The sequence below is a fragment of the Helicoverpa zea genome, chromosome 12 (genome assembly GCF_022581195.2).
Source record: "Helicoverpa zea isolate HzStark_Cry1AcR chromosome 12, ilHelZeax1.1, whole genome shotgun sequence".
Lineage (NCBI taxonomy): Eukaryota > Metazoa > Arthropoda > Insecta > Lepidoptera > Noctuidae > Helicoverpa > Helicoverpa zea.
In genome coordinates this window covers 6,032,704-6,053,237 of record NC_061463.1, presented here as the reverse complement: position 1 = coordinate 6,053,237, position 20,534 = coordinate 6,032,704, and the positions used below count along the sequence as shown (strand labels likewise).

At 42.1% G+C, this 20,534-nt stretch overlaps 2 protein-coding genes across 2 annotated transcripts; one reads left to right on the top strand and one right to left on the bottom strand.

Moving 5' to 3' along the window:
• Nucleotides 1-42: 42 nt before the first annotated feature.
• LOC124635338 (streptococcal hemagglutinin-like) lies at nucleotides 43-4,455 on the bottom strand. Its single transcript, XM_047171217.1, has 2 exons — nucleotides 4,439-4,455; nucleotides 43-3,907 (listed from the first exon to the last, which is right to left on the bottom strand). The coding sequence occupies exons 1-2, from the start codon at nucleotides 4,453-4,455 to the stop codon at nucleotides 43-45; spliced, it is 3,882 nt and encodes a 1,293-aa protein (XP_047027173.1).
• Nucleotides 4,456-7,480: 3,025 nt separating this feature from the next.
• LOC124635337 (uncharacterized transmembrane protein DDB_G0289901-like) lies at nucleotides 7,481-20,010 on the top strand. Its single transcript, XM_047171215.1, has 3 exons — nucleotides 7,481-7,537; nucleotides 8,494-13,050; nucleotides 19,771-20,010. The coding sequence occupies exons 1-3, from the start codon at nucleotides 7,481-7,483 to the stop codon at nucleotides 20,008-20,010; spliced, it is 4,854 nt and encodes a 1,617-aa protein (XP_047027171.1).
• Nucleotides 20,011-20,534: the final 524 nt, after the last annotated feature.

Below are 20,534 nucleotides of genomic sequence, written 5' to 3'. Positions count from 1 at the left end.
ACTAAAGCAGGTGACTACGTCGAGGGCGTCGCCAATGGTGAATTAGCTGAAGTAAGCATCGGTGGCAACAACAACAAAGGCAGAAGTGCCAAGCTGGGCGCCAATGCTAGTGGTTCTATTGGCGGAGGAACTGAAGTTGGTGCCAGTGGTTACGTCAGAGGAGGAGCTGATTTTATCACCCAAGTAGGTACTTCCATTGGCGGTGGAACTAAAACTGGTGGCAGTGCTAGTGGGTCCAAAGGTGGAAGTGCTGGAATAGATGCTAGTGGTTCTATTGACGGAGGAGCTGACAATAGCACTGGTGTTACTATAGGCGGCGGTGCCGGGATTGGCACCGAAGCAGGTGCTACCATAGGTAAAGGAGCTGAAATTGGCGCCGGTGGTGCTGAAATTGATGGAGATGCTAACATGAGCCCTTCTGGTATAATGAATCGAGGTGGCTTTATTAGTGCAGGGGCTAACATCGGAGGTGAAGCTGGATTTGAAGCAGGTGGTTACATTGGTGGAGAAGTCGGAATTGAAGCAAGTGGTTACATAGGTGGTGGAGCTGGAATTGGCGGCGGAGGTTATATAGGCGGAGGTGCGGGAATTGGTGGAGGTGCCGAAATAGGCGCTGGTGGTTACATCGGTGGCGAAGCCGGAATTGGTGGCGGGGGTTCTATAGGCGGAGGTGCTGGAATTGGCGGCGGAGGTTATATAGGTGGAGGTGCCGGAATTGGCGGAGGTGCCGAAATAGGAGCTGGAGGCTACATCGGTGGAGGTGCGGGAATTGGTGGAGGCGCCGGAATTGGTGGAGGTGCCGTAATCGGCGCCGGAGGCTACATCGGTGGCGAAGCCGGAATTGGCGGCGGAGGTTATATAGGCGGAGGTACAGGAATTGGCGGTGGAGGTGCAGGAATTGGCGGAGGTGCGGGCATTGGTGCCGAAATTGGCGCTGGTGGTTACATTGGTGGCGAAGCCGGAATTGGCGGCGGAGGTTATATAGGCGGAGGTGCAGGAATTGGGGGAGGCGCCGGAATTGGTGGAGGTGCCGAAATAGGCGCTGGTGGTTACATCGGTGGCGAAGCCGGAATTGGTGGCGGGGGTTCTATAGGCGGAGGTGCTGGAATTGGCGGCGGAGGTTATATAGGTGGAGGTGCCGGAATTGGCGGAGGTGCCGAAATAGGAGCTGGAGGCTACATCGGTGGAGGTGCGGGAATTGGTGGAGGCGCCGGAATTGGTGGAGGTGCCGTAATCGGCGCCGGAGGCTATATCGGTGGCGAAGCCGGAATTGGCGGCGGAGGTTATATAGGCGGAGGTGCAGGAATTGGCGGTGGAGGTGCAGGAATTGGCGGAGGTGCGGGCATTGGTGCCGAAATCGGCGCTGGTGGTTACATTGGTGGCGAAGCCGGAATTGGCGGCGGAGGTTATATAGGCGGAGGTGCAGGAATTGGGGGAGGCGCCGGAATTGGTGGAGGTGCCGAAATTGGCGCTGGTGGTTACATTGGTGGCGAAGCCGGAATTGGCGGCGGAGGTTATATAGGCGGAGGTGCAGGAATTGGGGGAGGCGCCGGAATTGGTGGAGGTGCCGAAATAGGCGCTGGTGGTTACATTGGTGGCGAAGCCGGAATTGGCGGCGGAGGTTATATAGGTGGAGGTGCCGGAATTGGCGGAGGTGCCGAAATAGTAGCTGGAGGCTACATCGGTGGCGAAGCCGGAATTGGCGGCGGAGGTTATATAGGCGGAGGTGCAGGAATTGGCGGCGGAGGTGCAGGAATTGGCGGTGGAGGTGCAGGAATTGGCGGAGGTGCGGGCATTGGTGCCGAAATCGGCGCTGGTGGTTACATTGGTGGTGAAGCCGGAATTGGCGGCGGAGGTTATATAGGCGGAGGTGCGGGGATTGGTGCCGAAATCGGCGCTGGTGGTTACATTGGTGGTGGAGCCGGAATTGGCGGCGGAGGTTATATAGGCGGAGGTGCCGGAATTGGCGGAGGTGCCGAAATAGGAGCTGGAGGCTACATCGGTGGAGGTGCGGGAATTGGTGGAGGCGCCGGAATTGGTGGAGGTGCCGGAATTGGTGGAGGTGCCGTAATCGGCGCCGGAGGCTACATCGGTGGCGAAGCCGGAATTGGCGGCGGAGGTTATATAGGCGGAGGTGCAGGAATTGGCGGCGGAGGTGCAGGAATCGGCGGTGGGGGTGCAGGAATTGGCGGAGGTGCGGGCATTGGTGCCGAAATCGGCGCTGGTGGTTACATTGGTGGCGAAGCCGGAATTGGCGGCGGAGGTTATATAGGCGGAGGTGCAGGGATTGGTGCCGAAATCGGCGCTGGTGGTTACATTGGTGGTGGAGCCGGAATTGGCGGCGGAGGTTATATAGGCGGAGGTGCCGGAATTGGCGGAGGTGCCGAAATAGGAGCTGGAGGCTACATCGGCGCTGGTGGTTACATTGGTGGAGGAGCCGGAATTGGCGGCGGAGGTTATATAGGTGGAGGTGCCGGAATTGGCGGAGGTGCCGAAATAGGTGCTGGAGGCTACATCGGTGGAGGTGCCGTAATCGGCGCCGGAGGCTACATCGGTGGCGAAGCCGGAATTGGCGGCGGAGGTTATATAGGCGGGGGTGCCGGAATTGGCGGAGGTGCCGAAATAGGAGCTGGAGGCTACATCGGTGGAGGTGCGGGAATTGGTGGAGGTGCCGAAATAGGCGCTGGTGGTTACATCGGTGGCGAAGCCGGAATTGGCGGCAGAGGTTATATAGGCGGAGGTGCAGGAATTGGTGCTGAAATCGGCGCTGGTGGTTACATTGGTGGTGGAGCCGGAATTGGCGGAGGTGGTTATATAGGCGGAGGCGCTGGAATCGGTGGAGTTGCCGAAATCGGTGCTGGTGGTTATATTGGTGGTGGAGGTGGAGGTGCTGGAGGCTACATCGGTGGCGAAGCCGGTATTGGCGGCGGAGGATACATTGTTGGCGGAGGAGGAGCCTATGTAGACGGAGGCGCTGGAGGCTTCATCGGTGGCGGAGGAGGAGGCTATGTAGACGGAGGAGCTGGAGGCTACATAGGTGGCGGAGGAGGAGCCTATGTAGACGGAGGCGCTGGAGGCTACATCAGTGGCGGAGGAGGAGCCTATGTAGACGGAGGCGCTGGAGGCTACATCGGTGGCGGAGGAGGAGGCTATGTAGACGGAGCAGCTGGAGGCTACATAGGTGGCGGAGGAGGAGCCTATGTAGATGGAGGCGCTGGAGGCTATATCGTTGGCGAAGCCGGAATTGGCGGAGGAGGTTATATAGGCGGAGGTGCCGGAATTGGCGGAGGCGCCGAAATAGGAGCTGGAGGCTACATCGGTGGAGAAGCCGAAATTGGCGGCGGAAGTTACATAGGCGGAGGTGCCGGAATAGGTGGAGGTGCCGAAATCGGCGCTGGTGGTTACATAGGTGGTGGAGCTGGAATTGGCGGCGGAGGATACATTGTTGGCGGAGGAGGAGGCTACGTAGACGGAGGCGCTGGAGGCTACATTGTTGGCGGAGGAGGAGGCTACGTAGACGGAGGCGCTGGAGGCTACATCGGTGGCGGAGGAGGAGTCTACGTAGACGGAGGTGCTGGAGGTTACATCGGTGGCGGAGGCGGAGGCTACGTAGACGGAGGTGCTGGAGGTTACATCGGTGGCGGAGGAGGAGCCTATGTAGACGGAGGTGCTGGAGGCTACATCGTTGGAGGTACCGGAATAAGTGGAGGTGCCGGAATTGGTGGAGGGGCCGGAATTGATGGAGGGGCCGGAATTGGTGGAGGCGCCGGAATTGGCGGAGGCGCCGGAATTGGCGGAGGCGACGGAATTGGTGGAGGAGGTTATATAGGTGGAGGTGCCGGAGGTTACATTGGTGGCGGAGGCGGAGGTTATATAGGCGGAGGTGCTGAAATTGGCGCCGGTGCAGCTGGTTACATTAGTGGAGATGCCTCTTCTCGTGGTTACATTCAAGGTTCTGGTTTTCGTGGCAGTAGGTTAGTAGTAGAGCCAAGTGGCTATGAAACTGACGTATCTTATATTTCCCATAGTAGCGTTGGCGACAGCGATGACACCATGGTTTCGGCTAAACACTACGATCGATATTTTATTTATCATGAAGCTTAATAAGATTGGATAGTGTAATTAGGAATAGTTAGAATGAAAAGTATTTACAATTGTTAAGCAACTTGTTCTTACTTTTGTTTGTTCCTAATAAAGATGTTATAATGAATGACGTTCGTTAATGGACTTGTTTATAATTTACTTTAAAAACCCTTGGTAACGCTTATCAAGTCAGGAGCGTGATGCATGGTAGCATGGCAAATTGGTCTTTGTTTCATCGGTTCTGACAATCAAAAGATATAATTTATTGAATGGGTTTAAGAAGTTAAATATCTCCGCACACGCAAAACAGTTACCAAGACCATCATACGGATTTAATGAATGACTTTTCACTCACTATTCTTTCACTCTCATAGGCCGATGGGATGGTAATCCGACACGACCGGAGAGATCAGGCGCAGGACCGACATTAACGTGCTCTCCGATGCACGGGTGAATCAATCACCAACTTCCAGTCTACGGGCTGCTTTGTGAAAGTTTTTAAAACCCACAAAGCGATTTCAGATCGACCCGGGATTCGAATTCGAGATCTCAAGCACAGCGGTCACGCTTGCGACCACTAGGAACTAAGGTTTGTCAGTTTAGTACTGCCAGATTTCTAATTTTCAATCATTCGTTATCCAGGGTGGCTCTCGAAGTATGGATCAAATGGGAAAGGGGCCTGGACAGGGTTAGATATATGGGGACCGCGCCTACATCCTACCTATCGACCTACCGGCGCCTACATCTCCATTAATTGAGCTTATTTTTTTCTTTCATCATTAATTTGACGAAATGAACCAAGTCCTGTGTATCAGACTAATCATAAATATATATAGAATCAGCATGTGAAAAATATAAAGGTGTTTAATGTAAAACCATGTAAAACAAATTGGACAAAGTCTATGGTATAGAAATCGATTACATGATTTGACCCAAACATCTCAGTGCAAGATTTTAACTCTTTTTGTATGATCGTAAAGTTTGTTTTACATTATATTTTAGCGATATTATTATAGGCATTTAAACTATTTACCTATATACATACATAAAATCCTTTGTCCTGACTGACTGACTGACGGATTAACGCACAACCTTCATCACTGGACGCAGATACTTAAAATTTGGAAGAAATCATCCATATGTGGCCGAGGAGAACGGATTTTTGTAAATATTATGTCTAAGAGGGTCAAAATACGACGTAAAGGTTGTATGGGAATTCAAGATTTTTGCCCCGCCATTGTATGTGTCAAGTTGACAGTAAATCAGTGAGGCCATGGCTTCAATATGGCTGACTGACTAGGTACCATAGACATAATATTAGTAAACAGGACTGCGCATATAAACCCAAAAAACGAGCCGAGTGAAACAGTTAGTACGGAGGCTGTCTGTCCCTTTCTAATAGGGTGACTATGAGTTTAAGCTATGTGAGACAAATCCGAATTTGCCAAGATTATTAAACGCAGATTGGTATTGAAGTTTTAACTTACGCAGTTTGTGACCTTAAGATACTTATAATGGCTTTTAATAATTAGCGGGAATTAGCAGTTTAAAAGCAGGAATATTCGAAGTGAAGACTATTTTTTTTGTATTTCTACTTCATATATAGACTGCTGAGCCATTTATGTCGCCTTTCTTCATTTTTTGGGAAGCTATAACAATAGTACAACAGTTTTAAAATCCATCACCCATATTTTCACTCATTACAAGAATTCATGGGCACCCTAGTTGTTTGGTTTACGAAAATGTTATTATTAGCTAACCTGTGGAACGATATATTGCAACCACCATAGGATTCACTTTTACAAGTATAAACGCAACACTTTTTAACAATTGAAATAGTTTAAATTGATTTAATACAAAAAATATAAACAAAATTTTAAATGCTGATTACGCGCCAAGAATGTTCAGGGTTACCGCAAGAAAAAAAAAATTACGTTGTTTATGTTTTGAGAATAATAATTTAAATAAATAATTTATTCGTATAATAAATTAATGCGATTTTTATTAATTTGTTGACTTACAATTGTTAAAATAAGATAAAAATATATGTGGTTCAGTTGTTTTTTTGGGAAGACAAAACTGTTGATCACAACATTTTTTTATGCTGGCAAGGTGTTAGAAAGAGACAAACGGCCTCCGTTCTAACTATCCCTCTCGGCTCGGATTTGCCTCTGTGTATTATGCAACAAATTTAGTACCTTATTGCGTTGGAATAGAGTTCATTTTCGTAAATATATATTTCGAGCGTGCGCAATCTTGTTTATTATATTACATCTATGCTAGGTACAGTAAGCAACTTCGTGGCAACCTCCTTGCAGTATGATCGGAGTGACAAAAGAGAAGAAATGAAAAAAAAGTTATGCCACGTTTAAAACAATATTTATCATATTGCGCAGCTTTTTACCTTCTGGTATTTTAAATAAGTAATTTTGTTTTATGTTTATAAACTAGCCCACTCTTTCTCGTCCTGGCACATTTCCTGTGTATAATTAGGTACCTACTCCGTGCACACGTATAAAAATAAATCTGTGTACAAAACTTTTTGGTGCCTCCTTATATGACTACATTTTTTTTAAATTGTTCTTACACGATCGAACATTTCAATTAATGAGGTCGTATGTTATTATAATTGAAAAATGTATTTGAACACGAGGGAACTGTGCTAAATATAGAGCCTACAAATTAATAAATAAATCATACAAAAATTGTTAAAGTACGTAAGTTTAATTGACATGATTCGATACATTTTTTTTAATCGATGTATCCTAATTCCTGTGTGTGTAAATGTATCCTAATCCTATTAATGCTCAATCCTTCTCCATGTGAGAGGAGGCCTGTGCCCAGCAGTGGGACGATAAAAAAAAAGGCTGTAACAGTATCCTAAGTAGTTATATGACCATAAAAATATGTGCCCAAAAATCACAAAAATATTGTATGTCTTATCCTGAAAATATACGGTTAGGAATTGATATTTCTTGAGAGCCCTCACACAAATCTTATAATAAGGAAGGTTTGTGATATTTTTTTTTTATATTTGTAACAATTTGAAATCAATCTACAGGAATAATTTTGACTAAATTGCCTGAATTTACTCAGACATACCTACTGTAAATTTTTACCAATATTACCACGAAAATCCATAAAACCCGAATCAACGCCGACAAAGTCGCGGGAAAATGCTAGTAATAGCGTAAATATTATATACTAAACCATTTAGTGCAATGTATTTTTTAAAGTTTAAATTAAAACATTTGGCTAATCTGCGTTTACCGACATATAATTTTAGAAATACGTTGTTTGGGGGAGCGTGGCTAATGGCGATTTTATTCTTGCATTTATATGTGGTATAACGTTACCTTGTCAAAGCTAGTTTGATTTGGTCGTCCATTTAACAGTAATGTTGGCGCCTAGGATCAAGCTAACGGACCTTTTAAATATGAAAATATGTTCACTGGTAAGTACAATGTCTTTAGCAGAAATTAGTGTAAAGTTCATTTCACTTCAGCGCTAGCGTCTATGCGATAGCTCAGTAAATACGTACAAACATACAGGGTATGTCGTACCTAATCACATTAAATCCTATCACATATACTTTATGATATTCTATGGCGAATTGTAAAAAAATTGCCTAATCCATTCAGCAGTTTAGCCACAGGAGTCATTTTTCGTTTTTATAATTTACAACATCATGTGTAAAGCGGAGATAAAATTAGGAGTATCAAATGTTTTGACCAGTTAACAGCTGTCAGTTTTCAAGGGAGAATTTCCGATGTTTGTAATGACTGACTCTTATATGGTGTTCTAATTATCGTAAATTTTTATTCTATTTACTTTGTTTGAAAAATAAGTTTTTTTTTGTGCTAATCATCATCATCATCATCATCCTCCTGCCCTTATCCCAATTTTGTGCTAATCGACATAAATATATATAAACAGTATATTCACATGTTTATTTTAATGTGATTAGGTACGACTCACTTTGTATAACAATTGATGTGAATGCTAAAACATTTTGTCTAAAAATATGCAAATCCGTAGATTTATTATATTTTTATATAACACTAGCTTCCGCCCGCAGCTTTGTCCGAGTGGTGTGTTGATACATACATACAAAATTTCATCTAAATCGGGCCGTTTTGGGAGAAAAAATAAAAAGTTTGTGACAATGTATGGACTTTCACATTTAAAATATTGGTAGTATTAGTAGAAAGTATAGGAGTATAGATATGAATAGAATAGAAAGTAAAGTATACATATGTAATAGATCTTTATCTCTACTTGTCATTAGTGTAATAAAACGAATTAATTCGATGATTTACGAGGGGACCGTAGAAATAAGAATTTAATAATAGTCTAGATACAAGAATAGAGTAAAAGTCTATATCATTAACATTCAATCCTTTTTTACAGGTGATCCTTTTTGGCATTGTAACGACATGCCAAGCTAGTGCGCTACCAAAAAAACTAGGGAGTAACTATCATGAAATTGAAGGAGATATAATATTATTGAGAAATAGTCTGCCTAGTGATTCTATCGAAGAAAACCTAAGTAGTGAATATGACTCATTTGAATCCAAAGATTTCATCATTCAGCTCGATCCAGCACAGAGTACAAATCCATTTATGCAAGGCAACAGTGTCTCTAGAAATGGACTGGATAGTAGCAACTCTATCAATTACGTTCATGGTGGCGGCAAGGCTTTGGGATACGCCCCGATTAGTAATGTTTATGGATTGCCATTGGGCCAAGGGAGAAGTAAAACAGTAAGTTTTGCAAATGGTGGAAGAGACGCTTTGGCATACGCCCAAAGTAGCAATGTCTATGGATCATCATTAGGTCAGGGAAGGAGCAACGCGGGTAGTGGAATTGCTGGTAGTATTCACGGTGGTGGCAGTGCTGTGGGCAATGCCCAAAGTAGCAGTATTTCTGGATTACCATTGGGTCAGCAGAGTAGCAAAACTGCCGGGATTGTAAGCGGTGGAGGTGACGCTTTCCATTATGCTCAAGCTAGCAAAGTCAACGGCGATGGTGTCGGGAGTAGCAATTCTCTCAGTTTTGTCAATGGTGGAGGCAACGTTTTGGGATATGCTCAAGGTACTAGTTCCAGTGGATCATCAGGGGGCCAGCAAAGTAGTAATTCGGTCAGTTTTGTAAACGGTGGAGGTGACGCTTTGAGTTACTCCCAAAGTAGCAGTATTTCCGGATTACCATTGGGCCAGGAGGGTAGCAAAACTGTCAGCTATATCAGTGGACGAGGTGATAGTTTGGGATACGCCCAAACCAGCAATATTAATGAAAACGACTTGGACAGTAGCAATTCGGCCAGTAGCGCAAGCGGTGGAGGTAACACTTTAAGTTATGCCCAAGGCAGCAATGACAATGCCGATGGTGTCGGCAGTAGCAATTCCCTCAGTTTTGTCCACGGTGGAGGCAATGCTTTGGGATATAGTCAAGATAGCAGTTCCAGTGGATCATCAGGGGGCCAGCCAACCACAACTAGCAATCCAGCCAGTTTTGTAAGTAGTGGAAGTGACGCTTTAAGTTATGCCCAAGATAGCAGTGTTAATGGTGATGGTGCCGGGAGTAGCAATTCGCTCAGTTTTGTCAATGGTGGAAGCAATGCTTTGGGATATGCTCAAGGCAGCAGTTCCAGTGGATCATCAGGGGGTCAGGAGAGTAGCAATTCGGCCAGTTTCGTAAGTGATGGAAGTAACACTTTGAGTTACTCCCAAAGTGGTAGTATTTCTGGATTAACGTTGGGCCAGGAAGGTAGCAAAACTGCCAGCTATGTCAGTGGAGGAAGTGATAGTTTAGGATATGCCCAAGCCAGTAATATTAATAAAAACGACTTCGACAGTAGCAGTTCGGCCAGTTATGTAAGTGGTGGAAGTGATGCTTTGGGTTATGCTCAAGGCAGCAATGTCAATGGCAATGGTGTCGGGAGCAGTAATTCCCTCAGTTTTGTAAACGGTGGAGGCAATGCTTTAGGATATGTTCAAGGTAGCAGTTCCAGTGGATCATCAGGGGGCCAGGAGACTAGCAAAGCTGTCAGCTATGTTAGTGAAGGAAGTAACAGTTTAGGATACGCCCAAGGCAGCAATATTATTGAAAATGACTTAAACAGTAGAAACTCTGTCAGTTTTGCAAGTGCCGGAGGCAACGCTTTAAGTTTTGCCCAAAGTAGCAATTTTAATGGTGATGGTGCTGGGAGTAGCAATTCTCTCAGTTTTGTCAATGGTGGAGGCAACGCTTTGGGATATGCTCAAGGTAGTAGTTCCAGTGGATCATCAGGGGGCCAGCAAAGTAGTAATTCCGTCAGTTTTGCAAGTGGTGGAGGTGACGCTTTAAGTTTTGCCCAAGGAAGCAACGTCAATGGCGATGGTGCCGGGAGTAGCAATTCACTCAGTTTTGCCCATGGTGGAGGCAATGCTTTGGGATATGCTCAAGGTTCCAGTGGATCATCAGGAAGCCAGGCGAGTAGCAATTCTGCCAGTTTTGTAAGCGGTGGAGGTGACGCTTTAAGTATTGGCCAAGCTAGCAATGGTGATGGTGCTGGAGGTAGCAAGTCTCTCAGTTATGTCCATGGTGGAGGCAATGCTTTGGGATATGCTCAAGGTAGCAGTTCCAGTGGATCATCAGGAGGCCAGGAGAGTAGCAATTCGGCCAGTTTTGTAAGCGGTGGAGGTCACGCTTTAAGTATTGCCCAAGCTAGCAGTGGTCAAACTTTAAACGACGTGTTTCGAGGGCCAGCCTCGCCACAAGCTCATAGTTCGGGTAAAAAAGGTAAATTATATGGTTGGGGGTATAGCGGTAGTCATGCAAATGCTGTCTCTAACCTCAATGGTTATGGACACGGTGGCGCTCATGCAGCTTCTGACAGTATTGTAGATGGTTGGAGTCATGGCAGCAGTCACACAAACGCTGAAAGTTTCGCAGATGATTCAGGTTATAGTAAAGGCTCTGCAACAGCCAACTCAAACGTTAATAGTTGGGGTCAAGGTAGCAGTCATGCAGGTGCTCAAACCATCGGATATGAAAATAAACTAAGTAAAAGCTATGCAAATGCTGGCTCAAGCATTAATGGTTTGGGTCACGGTAGCAGTCTTGCAGTCGCCAATAGCAATGTAGGTGGTGGAGGATATGGCAACAGTCATGCTGATAGTCATGCACATTCTGGTGCTGATGTTTCTGGAGCTGGTTCTGCCTATAGTCAAGCAGATGCTGAAATGGATACATACAATAACATAGACACAAATGCTTATGCAAATGCATATGCAGATGCAGTTGCTCATGCAAATGGATATGTCAGTAGTCAAGGACATGCAAAGGCTGATGCTTTTGCAAATGCTGCTGGGCATACAAATACCAATGCTTATATGAATGCAGCAGGGTACGGTAACAGTAAAGGATATGCAAACACTGACGCTTATGCCAATGCTGGTGGGCATGCCAGCACTGGAGGATATGCAAAGTCTAATGCTTATGCAAATGCTGCCGGGTATGCTAACAGTGGAGGATATGCAAAAACTGACGCTTATGTTGATGCAGATAGATATGCCAACAGTAAAGGATATGCAAATGTTGACGCTTATGCTAAAGTACCTGGGTACGTCAACAGTTTAGCATATGCAAACGCTAACGCTTATGCTAATGCAGCTGGACATGCCAACAGTGGACGATATGCAAACGCTGACGCTTATGCTAATGCAGTTAAATATGCGAGCAGTAAAGGATGTACAACTGCTGACGCTTATGCTAATGCAGCTGGGTATGCCAACAGTGGAGGATCGGCAAATGCTAATGCAGCTGGATATGCTAACAGTGGAGGATATGCAAATGCTGACGCTTATGCTAATGCAGCTGGGTATGCCAACACTGGAGGATCGGCAAATGCTAATGCAGCTGGATATGCCAACAGTGGAGGATATGCAAATGCTGACGCTTATGCTAATGCAGCCGGGTATACCAACAGTGGAGGAAATGCAAACGCTGACGCTTATGCTAATGCAGCTGGGTATGCCAATAATGGAGGATCGGCAAATGCTGACGCTTATGCTAATGCAGCTGAGTATGCCAACAATGGAGGATCGGCAAATGCTGAGGCTTATGCTAATGCAGCTGGGTATGCCAACAATGGAGGATCGGCAAATGCTGACGCTTATGCTAATGCAGCTGGATATGGCAACAGTGGAGGAAATGTAAACGCTGCTGGGTATGCCAACAGTGGAGGATATGCAAATGCTGACGCTTATGCTAATGCAGCTGGATATGGCAACAGTGGAGGATCGGCAAATGCTGACGCTTATGCTAATGCAGCTGGGTATGGCAACAGTGGAGGATCGGCAAATGCTGACGCTTATGCTAATGCAGCTGGGTATGGCAACAGTGGAGGATCGGCAAATGCTGACGCTTATGCTAATGCAGCTGTGTATGCCAACAGTGGAGGAAATGCAAACGCTGCTGGGTATGCCAACAGTGGAGGATATGCAAATGCTGACGCTTATGCTAATGCAGCTGGATATGGCAACAGTGGAGGATCGGCAAATGCTGACGCTTATGCTAATGCAGCTGGGTATGGCAACAGTGGAGGATCGGCAAATGCTGACGCTTATGCTAATGCAGCTGGGTATGGCAACAGTGGAGGATCGGCAAATGCTGACGCTTATGCTAATGCTGCTGGGTATGGCAACAGTGGAGGAAATGCAAACGCTAACGCTTATGCTAATGCAGCCGGGTACGCCAACAATGGAGGATTAGCAAATGCTGACGCTTATACAAATTCAGCTGGGTATGTCAACAATGGAGGGTATGCAAACGCTGACGCCTATGCTAATGCAGCCGACTATACCAGTAGTGGAGCATATGCAAACGCTGATCGTTTCGCTGACGAAGACCATTTCCCTTGCAAAAAGTCTAGATGTGGTCAAAGATATCCGTTTGGTGCGCATACAAAGGCACCCACAAAAGTAGTTACAATTGCCAATTCAAACGCATTGGCAAACGCCAATGCAAATGCATATACAAGCTCAAAAGCAAAGGCGAACGTGAAGTCATTTGCACATGCCATGGCCAACTCATATGCAAACGCTCAAAGCGCTGTCCCCGTCCTTGGTTTGGCTGCTCGACATTGGGGCCTATAATTGGACACTCTCTTGAGGTTCTTCTCAAGCTAGAACAGTGACTTACGTCTGATTAAAATGTGCATAATTGGACATGTGATTGCAATTTGGGGCATTGAAGTCGTAATAGCTATTAGTTTATCAGGCAAATATCATGAGCTACTTACTCTTTATAAAACGGTTGTGTAATAGCATCATTTTCATGACAATAAACATTGTATAGTTTAAAAAAATATTTTATAGTTTTGGAGATCTCCGTGTATGTTTATAGTATATTTTTTTTACTACTTATAGAATAAAATATATATATATATATATATATATATAATAAATATAAGTCGCTCCTCGGTAAAACATTGGTACTCAGCTGCGTCTGGTTAGACTGGAAGTCGACCCGTAGTTCGGAAAAGGTTCGGGAGATGATGGCAGATGTAAATTATCAATGTTAATAGTATTATAAACTAAGTAGCAAATTGTTATGAAAAAACAAACTATTTTGATATTTATTGGATGAAAATGCCTATCATGGTCAGTGATTACTTTTTTTAGACGTATTTATTTGCTTGATGATTTATGCCTGGCCTTTTGGCTATGTAAGAAAGAGTGGTAAATGGTTCTGCTTATTTTGGTGCTCTTCACACTGCCCCGCATCACGCTGCATCTTGCGTGTCGACGCACCTACGCGCGTTCCTGCGGGAGTGCAGATCTGCATCATCGTGCGGGTTTTTCACGCACTCACGCGCGTGGGTGCGTTTTGTAAATTCACGCACAGCGAGTTCCATTTTCAAATATACACGTCACGCCCATTCAAAATCACGCGCGGCATTGCGGGATTCAGTGTGCCATACCTTGCGTCTCGCCCCGCACCTACGCGCGGGGGTGCGTGTTTCTCCGCATGTATGTGCGTGATCCGCATGAACGCGCGTGGATGCATTTTCAGTGTGTTGGACTATGCGTGTTTTCCATACAAACGGAGATATTTCCATACAACGGAAAAAAATGCATCCACGCACTACGCTGCATCATGCGGGGCAGTGTGATAATCGCCTTTATATAGGTAGGTATATAAAAGTACTTCAATGGTTAATTGTATTTTTTGTATTGTTTATGAAAATAACGAATCTAACATGTACCTTTTGTATTAAAAAATATTTTTTTAATTAAAATCTGCATTATGTTAAGGTTTTACTCTGTCATACCTACATGTATACCTATAAATGCAACTTTAGAAAAATGCGTAAGTTATTTGTAGTTAATGTAAATAAACCATATATTTTAAGTTTTTTTTTCATATCATAACAATTATATATGTGTTTATATATTTTTAATAAATAAATAAATGTATATGTGTTTTTTATTCTCTGCACCAACACTAGGTAATGTCTAGTTGTTGCATTTTGACCAAGTGGTTCTGTTTTCTGCTACATTGATATTTATTTATTGGATTGGCAACAGAGGCTGCACAATCACATCAGTCAGAATATCATTGGAGCCACGTACCTAACCTATCCCAGATAAAGTGTGCGCTCTTCATTTCGGGCGATCAACCCATCACACAACATCTTTAAACACAAAAACTAAAACTGTACAATACTTATAAAATGAATAAAAAACGAACAGAAATTAAGACACATTAATAAAATGGATTATTATTATATAAGAATAAAGGAGAAAAAAGAAACGAAAAGAATTTGACAATGATGACTCTGATTAACAGCAGGTAACAGTAAGACCGTGAACCAAGATTCTTATTTCATTTATTTATTTATTCTTACTAAAAGGTACATTTTATATTATAAGAAGTACAAAATATCCAACAAAACTATATACATCATAGTCTTATCTCTTTTGGAAAAGATGTAGGTAGTCCGTGTCCATTTCTGATTTCTCCTTGTACCACGGACGTCTAGAACTATTAAATCAATGACAAACCAGACCACCTTTGAAATATCTAGAGCTCATTCATTTGAGGCGCCCATAAATATTATAACAATATTTGAATGACACAAATTCGATAGTTGATTCAGAATAGAAGTGTAGAACAATTTGAAAATTATGCAAGACTAGCTTCCGCCAGCGGCTTCGCCTGCGTAGAGTTCGGTTATATCGCGTTTCCAGGAGAATTCTCCAAAAGTCCGGGATAAAAGCTATCCTATGTTCTTTCTCAAGGTCAACTCTATATCTGTACCAAATTTTATTAAAATCAGTTCAGTGGTTTAGACGTGAAAGTGTAACAGACAGACAGACAGAGTTACTTTCGTAGTAGTTGAAGTATATTAGTAGGGATTTCTAGACGGCATTTGGATAATAAAACCTAATGTAACCTCAACTTCTCGTTGATGTAGACTCATGTGACATGAAGCAATATCATGTTGTATTGTGCGTGAATTCAGGAAAACAATCGAAAACAGTAATTTGTAGTCAATAAAATTAAGATCATAACATTTTTTGCGGCAAATAATCTTACCACGATATAGTTATCGGCACGGATATTGAGCCGTGACCTTCATCTGCGCAGAAGCGATTTATTGGTTTATTGCCTTAAGTGTACAGTGCGTAAAGCGATCCCCACTCTTCCGCCGAGAGCTCAATATCCGTGCCGGAAAAACTATTTTCCAAGGCTAATGTTAATTTTGTCCTTTTTAGGATTGGGTAGTAAACTAGGAATTCTTATAGCTTAGCCATATTTGTTTATCCGTCCGACCGCGCTTAATCCCAGTGACCGTTGGCACTAGAAAGTTGAAAGACTCCATCATCACAATCCATACAAAATTGCCCCACGGCCTATAACAAAGTGACATGTCTCCAAAAAATATAAAAAGGTTTAAAAACAATATGGCATGCTCTATATTTGTTGTTATGTTTTTATAACAGCGCCTGTACTATTTTTAAAACATTTTTTTCGTATGAAGGTGTAAACAAAATAAGTTAGAGAGTATGCCATATTTTTTTTATTTAAGCTGAAAGGCAAAGTCATTTATGGCTATACAGCCACACGAATACAATTTTTACGAAGCAAAGAGATTTCTTATGAATGATACCTATGCTAAGAATGATGGAAAAGATCCAATCAGAGAGTAGCAGTCTAATAAGCTACTACGCCTTTTCATGCGTAAAAGTTGGTCATAACCTTAGTAGACCTATAAACGTGATAAAAGGTACAAGGATCCGTGTCTGGACCGCTTCACTACTTAGCATTATGTCATTGACCTTGAAAATGTAATAACACACTGTTCCCTTTATCAATATGCTGATGACACCTGCTTACTATCCGATGAATCCTTAATTTGGCCGTAGATAACTTGCAAAAAGACTTTACCATCATGGCGATGTGGGCACATGATATGGGACTTGTTCTGAATACGCAAAAAAACAAAGTTACACATGTACACTCAAGCCATATAAGCAACTGCCATCCTTTTCGAATAATAGCACTTATTCACGATTGTCTGCATAATAACTTACCGGAATGCAATTGCTCTCCGATAGATCAAGTCCCTTATCATACAGACCAATCTGGGTTTAATAATTGATAACCGATTTAACTGGAGTTACTATGTGGATTCTGTCTGTAACAGGCTACGTGCAATACTCGCAAAGTTTTCCATTATAAAGCGCAAAATACCGTACAGAATCCTACTACAAATGTAGCTCTCGCAGAATCGATAATATCATATGGCCTCACAAGTTATGGACGCACATTTAAAACATACCTAGATATATCGGGTGTGTCGTACCTAATCAAATTAAATTAAATACGTTAATAGACCGGTTAGCACAAAGAAAAAAATAAAATACGTAAAAATAAAAAAAAATATTTTTTCAAACAAAGTTAATAGAATAAAAATGAGCGAAAATTAGAACACCATATAACAGTCAGTTATTACTTGAAACAACTGAAATTCTCCCTTGAAAACTGTCAACTAGTCAAAACTAGTCTAACTTTATAGAGATAAAGTTAGACTAGGCTTTACGATTACTTTAAATTATAAAAACGAAAAATGACTCTTGAGACTAAACCACTGAATGGATTAGGTTATTTTTTTTACCATTCGCCATAGAATATCATAAAGTATATGTGATAGGATTTAATGTGATTACACACCCCGTGTAACTTGCAAATACGACTGTTGAAACTTGTGGTACCAAGCAGTATAAAAATAAATACCGAGACAATTATACAGGGTTGTTTAAGCACTGCAGGGTACTACCTGTATAGGTGCGAGCTGAATATATATTCCTCATGGATCACTTTGACAACAATGGCATACAAAATCAAGTGAAATATAACAGAAACACACGTCAAACCAAATTAAAATTGCTACAAGGGCCACATAAAAACATTTTTTATGGTAGACGCACCGCTTCCTTCATGATACCTACCTACTACACTCAGCCAGATTCCTGTTGACTTTAGAGACTCACTGAACAGTAAAAATATAAAACTTAAACTGAAAGAATTCTTCATTGACCTAATCAATACATAACTGTAACGAGTTATCGCATGCTAAGACAGACCCCAGTGGTCTAATTGTGTGCCTAGTTTAAGTTATACGAGATGTAATATGCGAATGAAACTAATAAATAATTAAAAAAATTCAAGATTGCTAGAGCGACACGAGCGCTGTCATGTCCCAATTTTTTGCAAATCGAGTCAGGCGTTTTTGAGTAATCGGTGAACGTACATAAAAAAATATAAAAATAAAAATCCTTCTCCATGTGAGAGGAGGCCTGTGCCCAGCAGTAGGACGATAAAAAGGCTGTAAAAAAATTGTAGCGGACGAATTGAGAAACTCCACCTTTTTTTTGAAGTTGGATAAAAAGACATTGATTAGACAAAAGTCAGTTATCAAGTTGAATTAAGAAATTCTCAGTTAAGATTTGCTATGGTTGTAGCAACGTAGTATTTTCTGTTGTTCAAAAATTTAATTTTGTGCTTAACTTATTATTGCATGTAAATCCAATTTGCCCGTGAAAGTTTACAATTGGGTTTTTCTGTAATTTAAAAGGATTATACGCAGTTTAACATCCAAACAATAACTGATGATTAAATCCCGTACAAAATTACTTAATTGGTTTTTGAAAATATGATTATTATGTACTACAAAACTCTCTCGGTCTTTCATAAATTGCATATTTAAAAATAATATTAATGTACTGTTTATGCTGAGTCAATATGAGTAAAGTATATGTAGCCTAAACACGATGCAGCTGCTACTGAGGAGTTCCCTAAATTTTACTTTGCGTTGATTGTCAGGTCTTATAAGTCACTAGCTTTTGCCCGCGACTTCGTTCGCGTGGAATAGTGGCATCCGGCAGATTTTTGGTTTGAACAATAGATGGCGCTATATGTCCGGAATAAATTGTTTTTTTTTTTGTAATAAAAACTATCCTATGTCCTTCTCCTGGCTCTAAACTACCTCACTGCCAGTTTTCAGCTAAATTGGTTCAGCCGTTCTTGAGTTATAAGTGGTGTAACTAACACGACTTTCTTTTATATATATAGATAACGTATTTCTGTGTCAAGTGCTCATTAATACTAATAAATTATACACCGATGAGAAGTTTTAATTAGGTACAGCGTTTCTCCACTAATTATTTTATGACTTTACGAGATTTTTGGAACCGGCTCTGACAAAATAAAGGAATGAGAATAATGTCGTAAAATACTCATTTGTTTTCTAATCTGCGACGGAACACACAAGCTAATAAAGCTTTAATGAAAACATTTCACTAATCAGTATTTGACATACTTGTTAACGGACTGCTAATTTGTTTCCGATACCGAAACATACGGCAATTATGTTCTCACATTAAAATGTTACTCTCAAATGTCTTCATAAAACCGGCTTATTACAGTTGATCAGTCGAGTTTGTAAATACTATTCGTATAGTGGCAGCAATATAAAGAACATAGTGGAAGCGTCAGGACCGGGATTTTGAAACAACTACGATGAAAACATACGTTCTGGTAAATTATTTACACAAGTTATCCATCAAACATTGATATAGTATATCAATGCCATCAAGGCACATTCTCATTGCCGTGTTAGGTTTAACTGTGTACAGAGTTTCGTTGATGAAAACCTCCCACTCTCTGGTGGAAATATCCGATTCATAGAATCGATTTACGGAGTCTGACAGAACCGAACTGACTTGCAGTTGATCAGACTTGGAGACACATTTTTTCTAAGCTTAATGGTGATGTTACGAAGAGTGTTCACGTCCATGACACTGATATCTATATTAATATTATAAAGAGGAAAACTTTGTTTGTTTGTTTGTTTGGTTGTAATGGATAAACTCAAAAACTACTGGACCGATTTTAAATATTCTTTCACCATTAGAAAGCTATATTATCTGCAAGTAACATAGGCTATATTTTATCCTGGTGAGGGCAGTAGCTTCCACGGGACGCGGGTGAAACCGCGGGAAAACGGCTAGTTATTAATATAGTATTAAAAACTTATTTTCGTTTTTTTTTTATCTAGTTTCCGCAATGGCATTAAATTTTATTATAAGTATTAAACCAGATGAATTAGTAAAATAATGAGTTTTTTGTTTCAGTTGGCCCTCCTTGCATTGCTTGGACTTAGTGCATCCAATTCGATAAACAGGCAGCTCGCAGCAAGAGGCTACTATGGCAATGGAGACGTTGTCTATGATCCAGAGCTCGAAAGTCGATTTGGTATCGGTGGTTATATAGGAGGTCACATAGGTGGTTACGTCGGTGCTCACGGTGGAGGTAACTTTGGTGGTCAAGGACGTGGTTATATGGGAGCCAATGGTGGTCCTTATGGTCGCTAATCTGTAGTTTTTGACAAAATAACAAGAAGAAATGTTTTTTTTTTTTATGTAATAAATGCATGTCCTTTGGTTTACTTCAAACATATTTATGTTTTGTGCAGTTAATGGATTGTAAACGCAGAAACGTCATTTACTTAAAATTATGTATAAAATAAGAGATCATAATATACCATATTTTATGTTGTTTTATTTCCCTCTTCATAAAAATACTCACCTGGAGAAAGCTACAAGCTACAACTATTTTGCAAGAGTAAAGGTTTTCAGAATGTTAGCGATTTTAGAGAAGCCGTGCATTTTGTGATACCACCACCTATGGGATAGTTACCTGATCTAAATAAATGCCGTATAGGTTAGACCTCGAAACGAGACAATCTATACCCTAAAAACTTTGATCGTATTATTACCATCTCATTTAATAACACAGAGTCATGCCACACGGTCATTTTAGCTCTCTCATTGAAACTGTTTCGATTGATAAATGAAATTGCATCCCATTCATTCCCAAAACTAGAGTAATTATAATT

What these genes read in the sequence shown, in the direction of transcription:
- LOC124635337 (XM_047171215.1), top strand. Translation starts at nt 7,481, where the DNA reads ATGTTGGCGCCTAGGATCAAGCTAACGGACCTTTTAAATATGAAAATA. An exon ending in ATATGAAAATATGTTCACTG is followed by an intron (nt 7,538 to 8,493) that starts GTAAGTACAATG and finishes CCTTTTTTACAG; the next exon opens with GTGATCCTTTTTGGCATTGT. An exon ending in ATACAAAGGCACCCACAAAA is followed by an intron (nt 13,051 to 19,770) that starts GTAGTTACAATT and finishes TTTTTGTTTCAG; the next exon opens with TTGGCCCTCCTTGCATTGCT.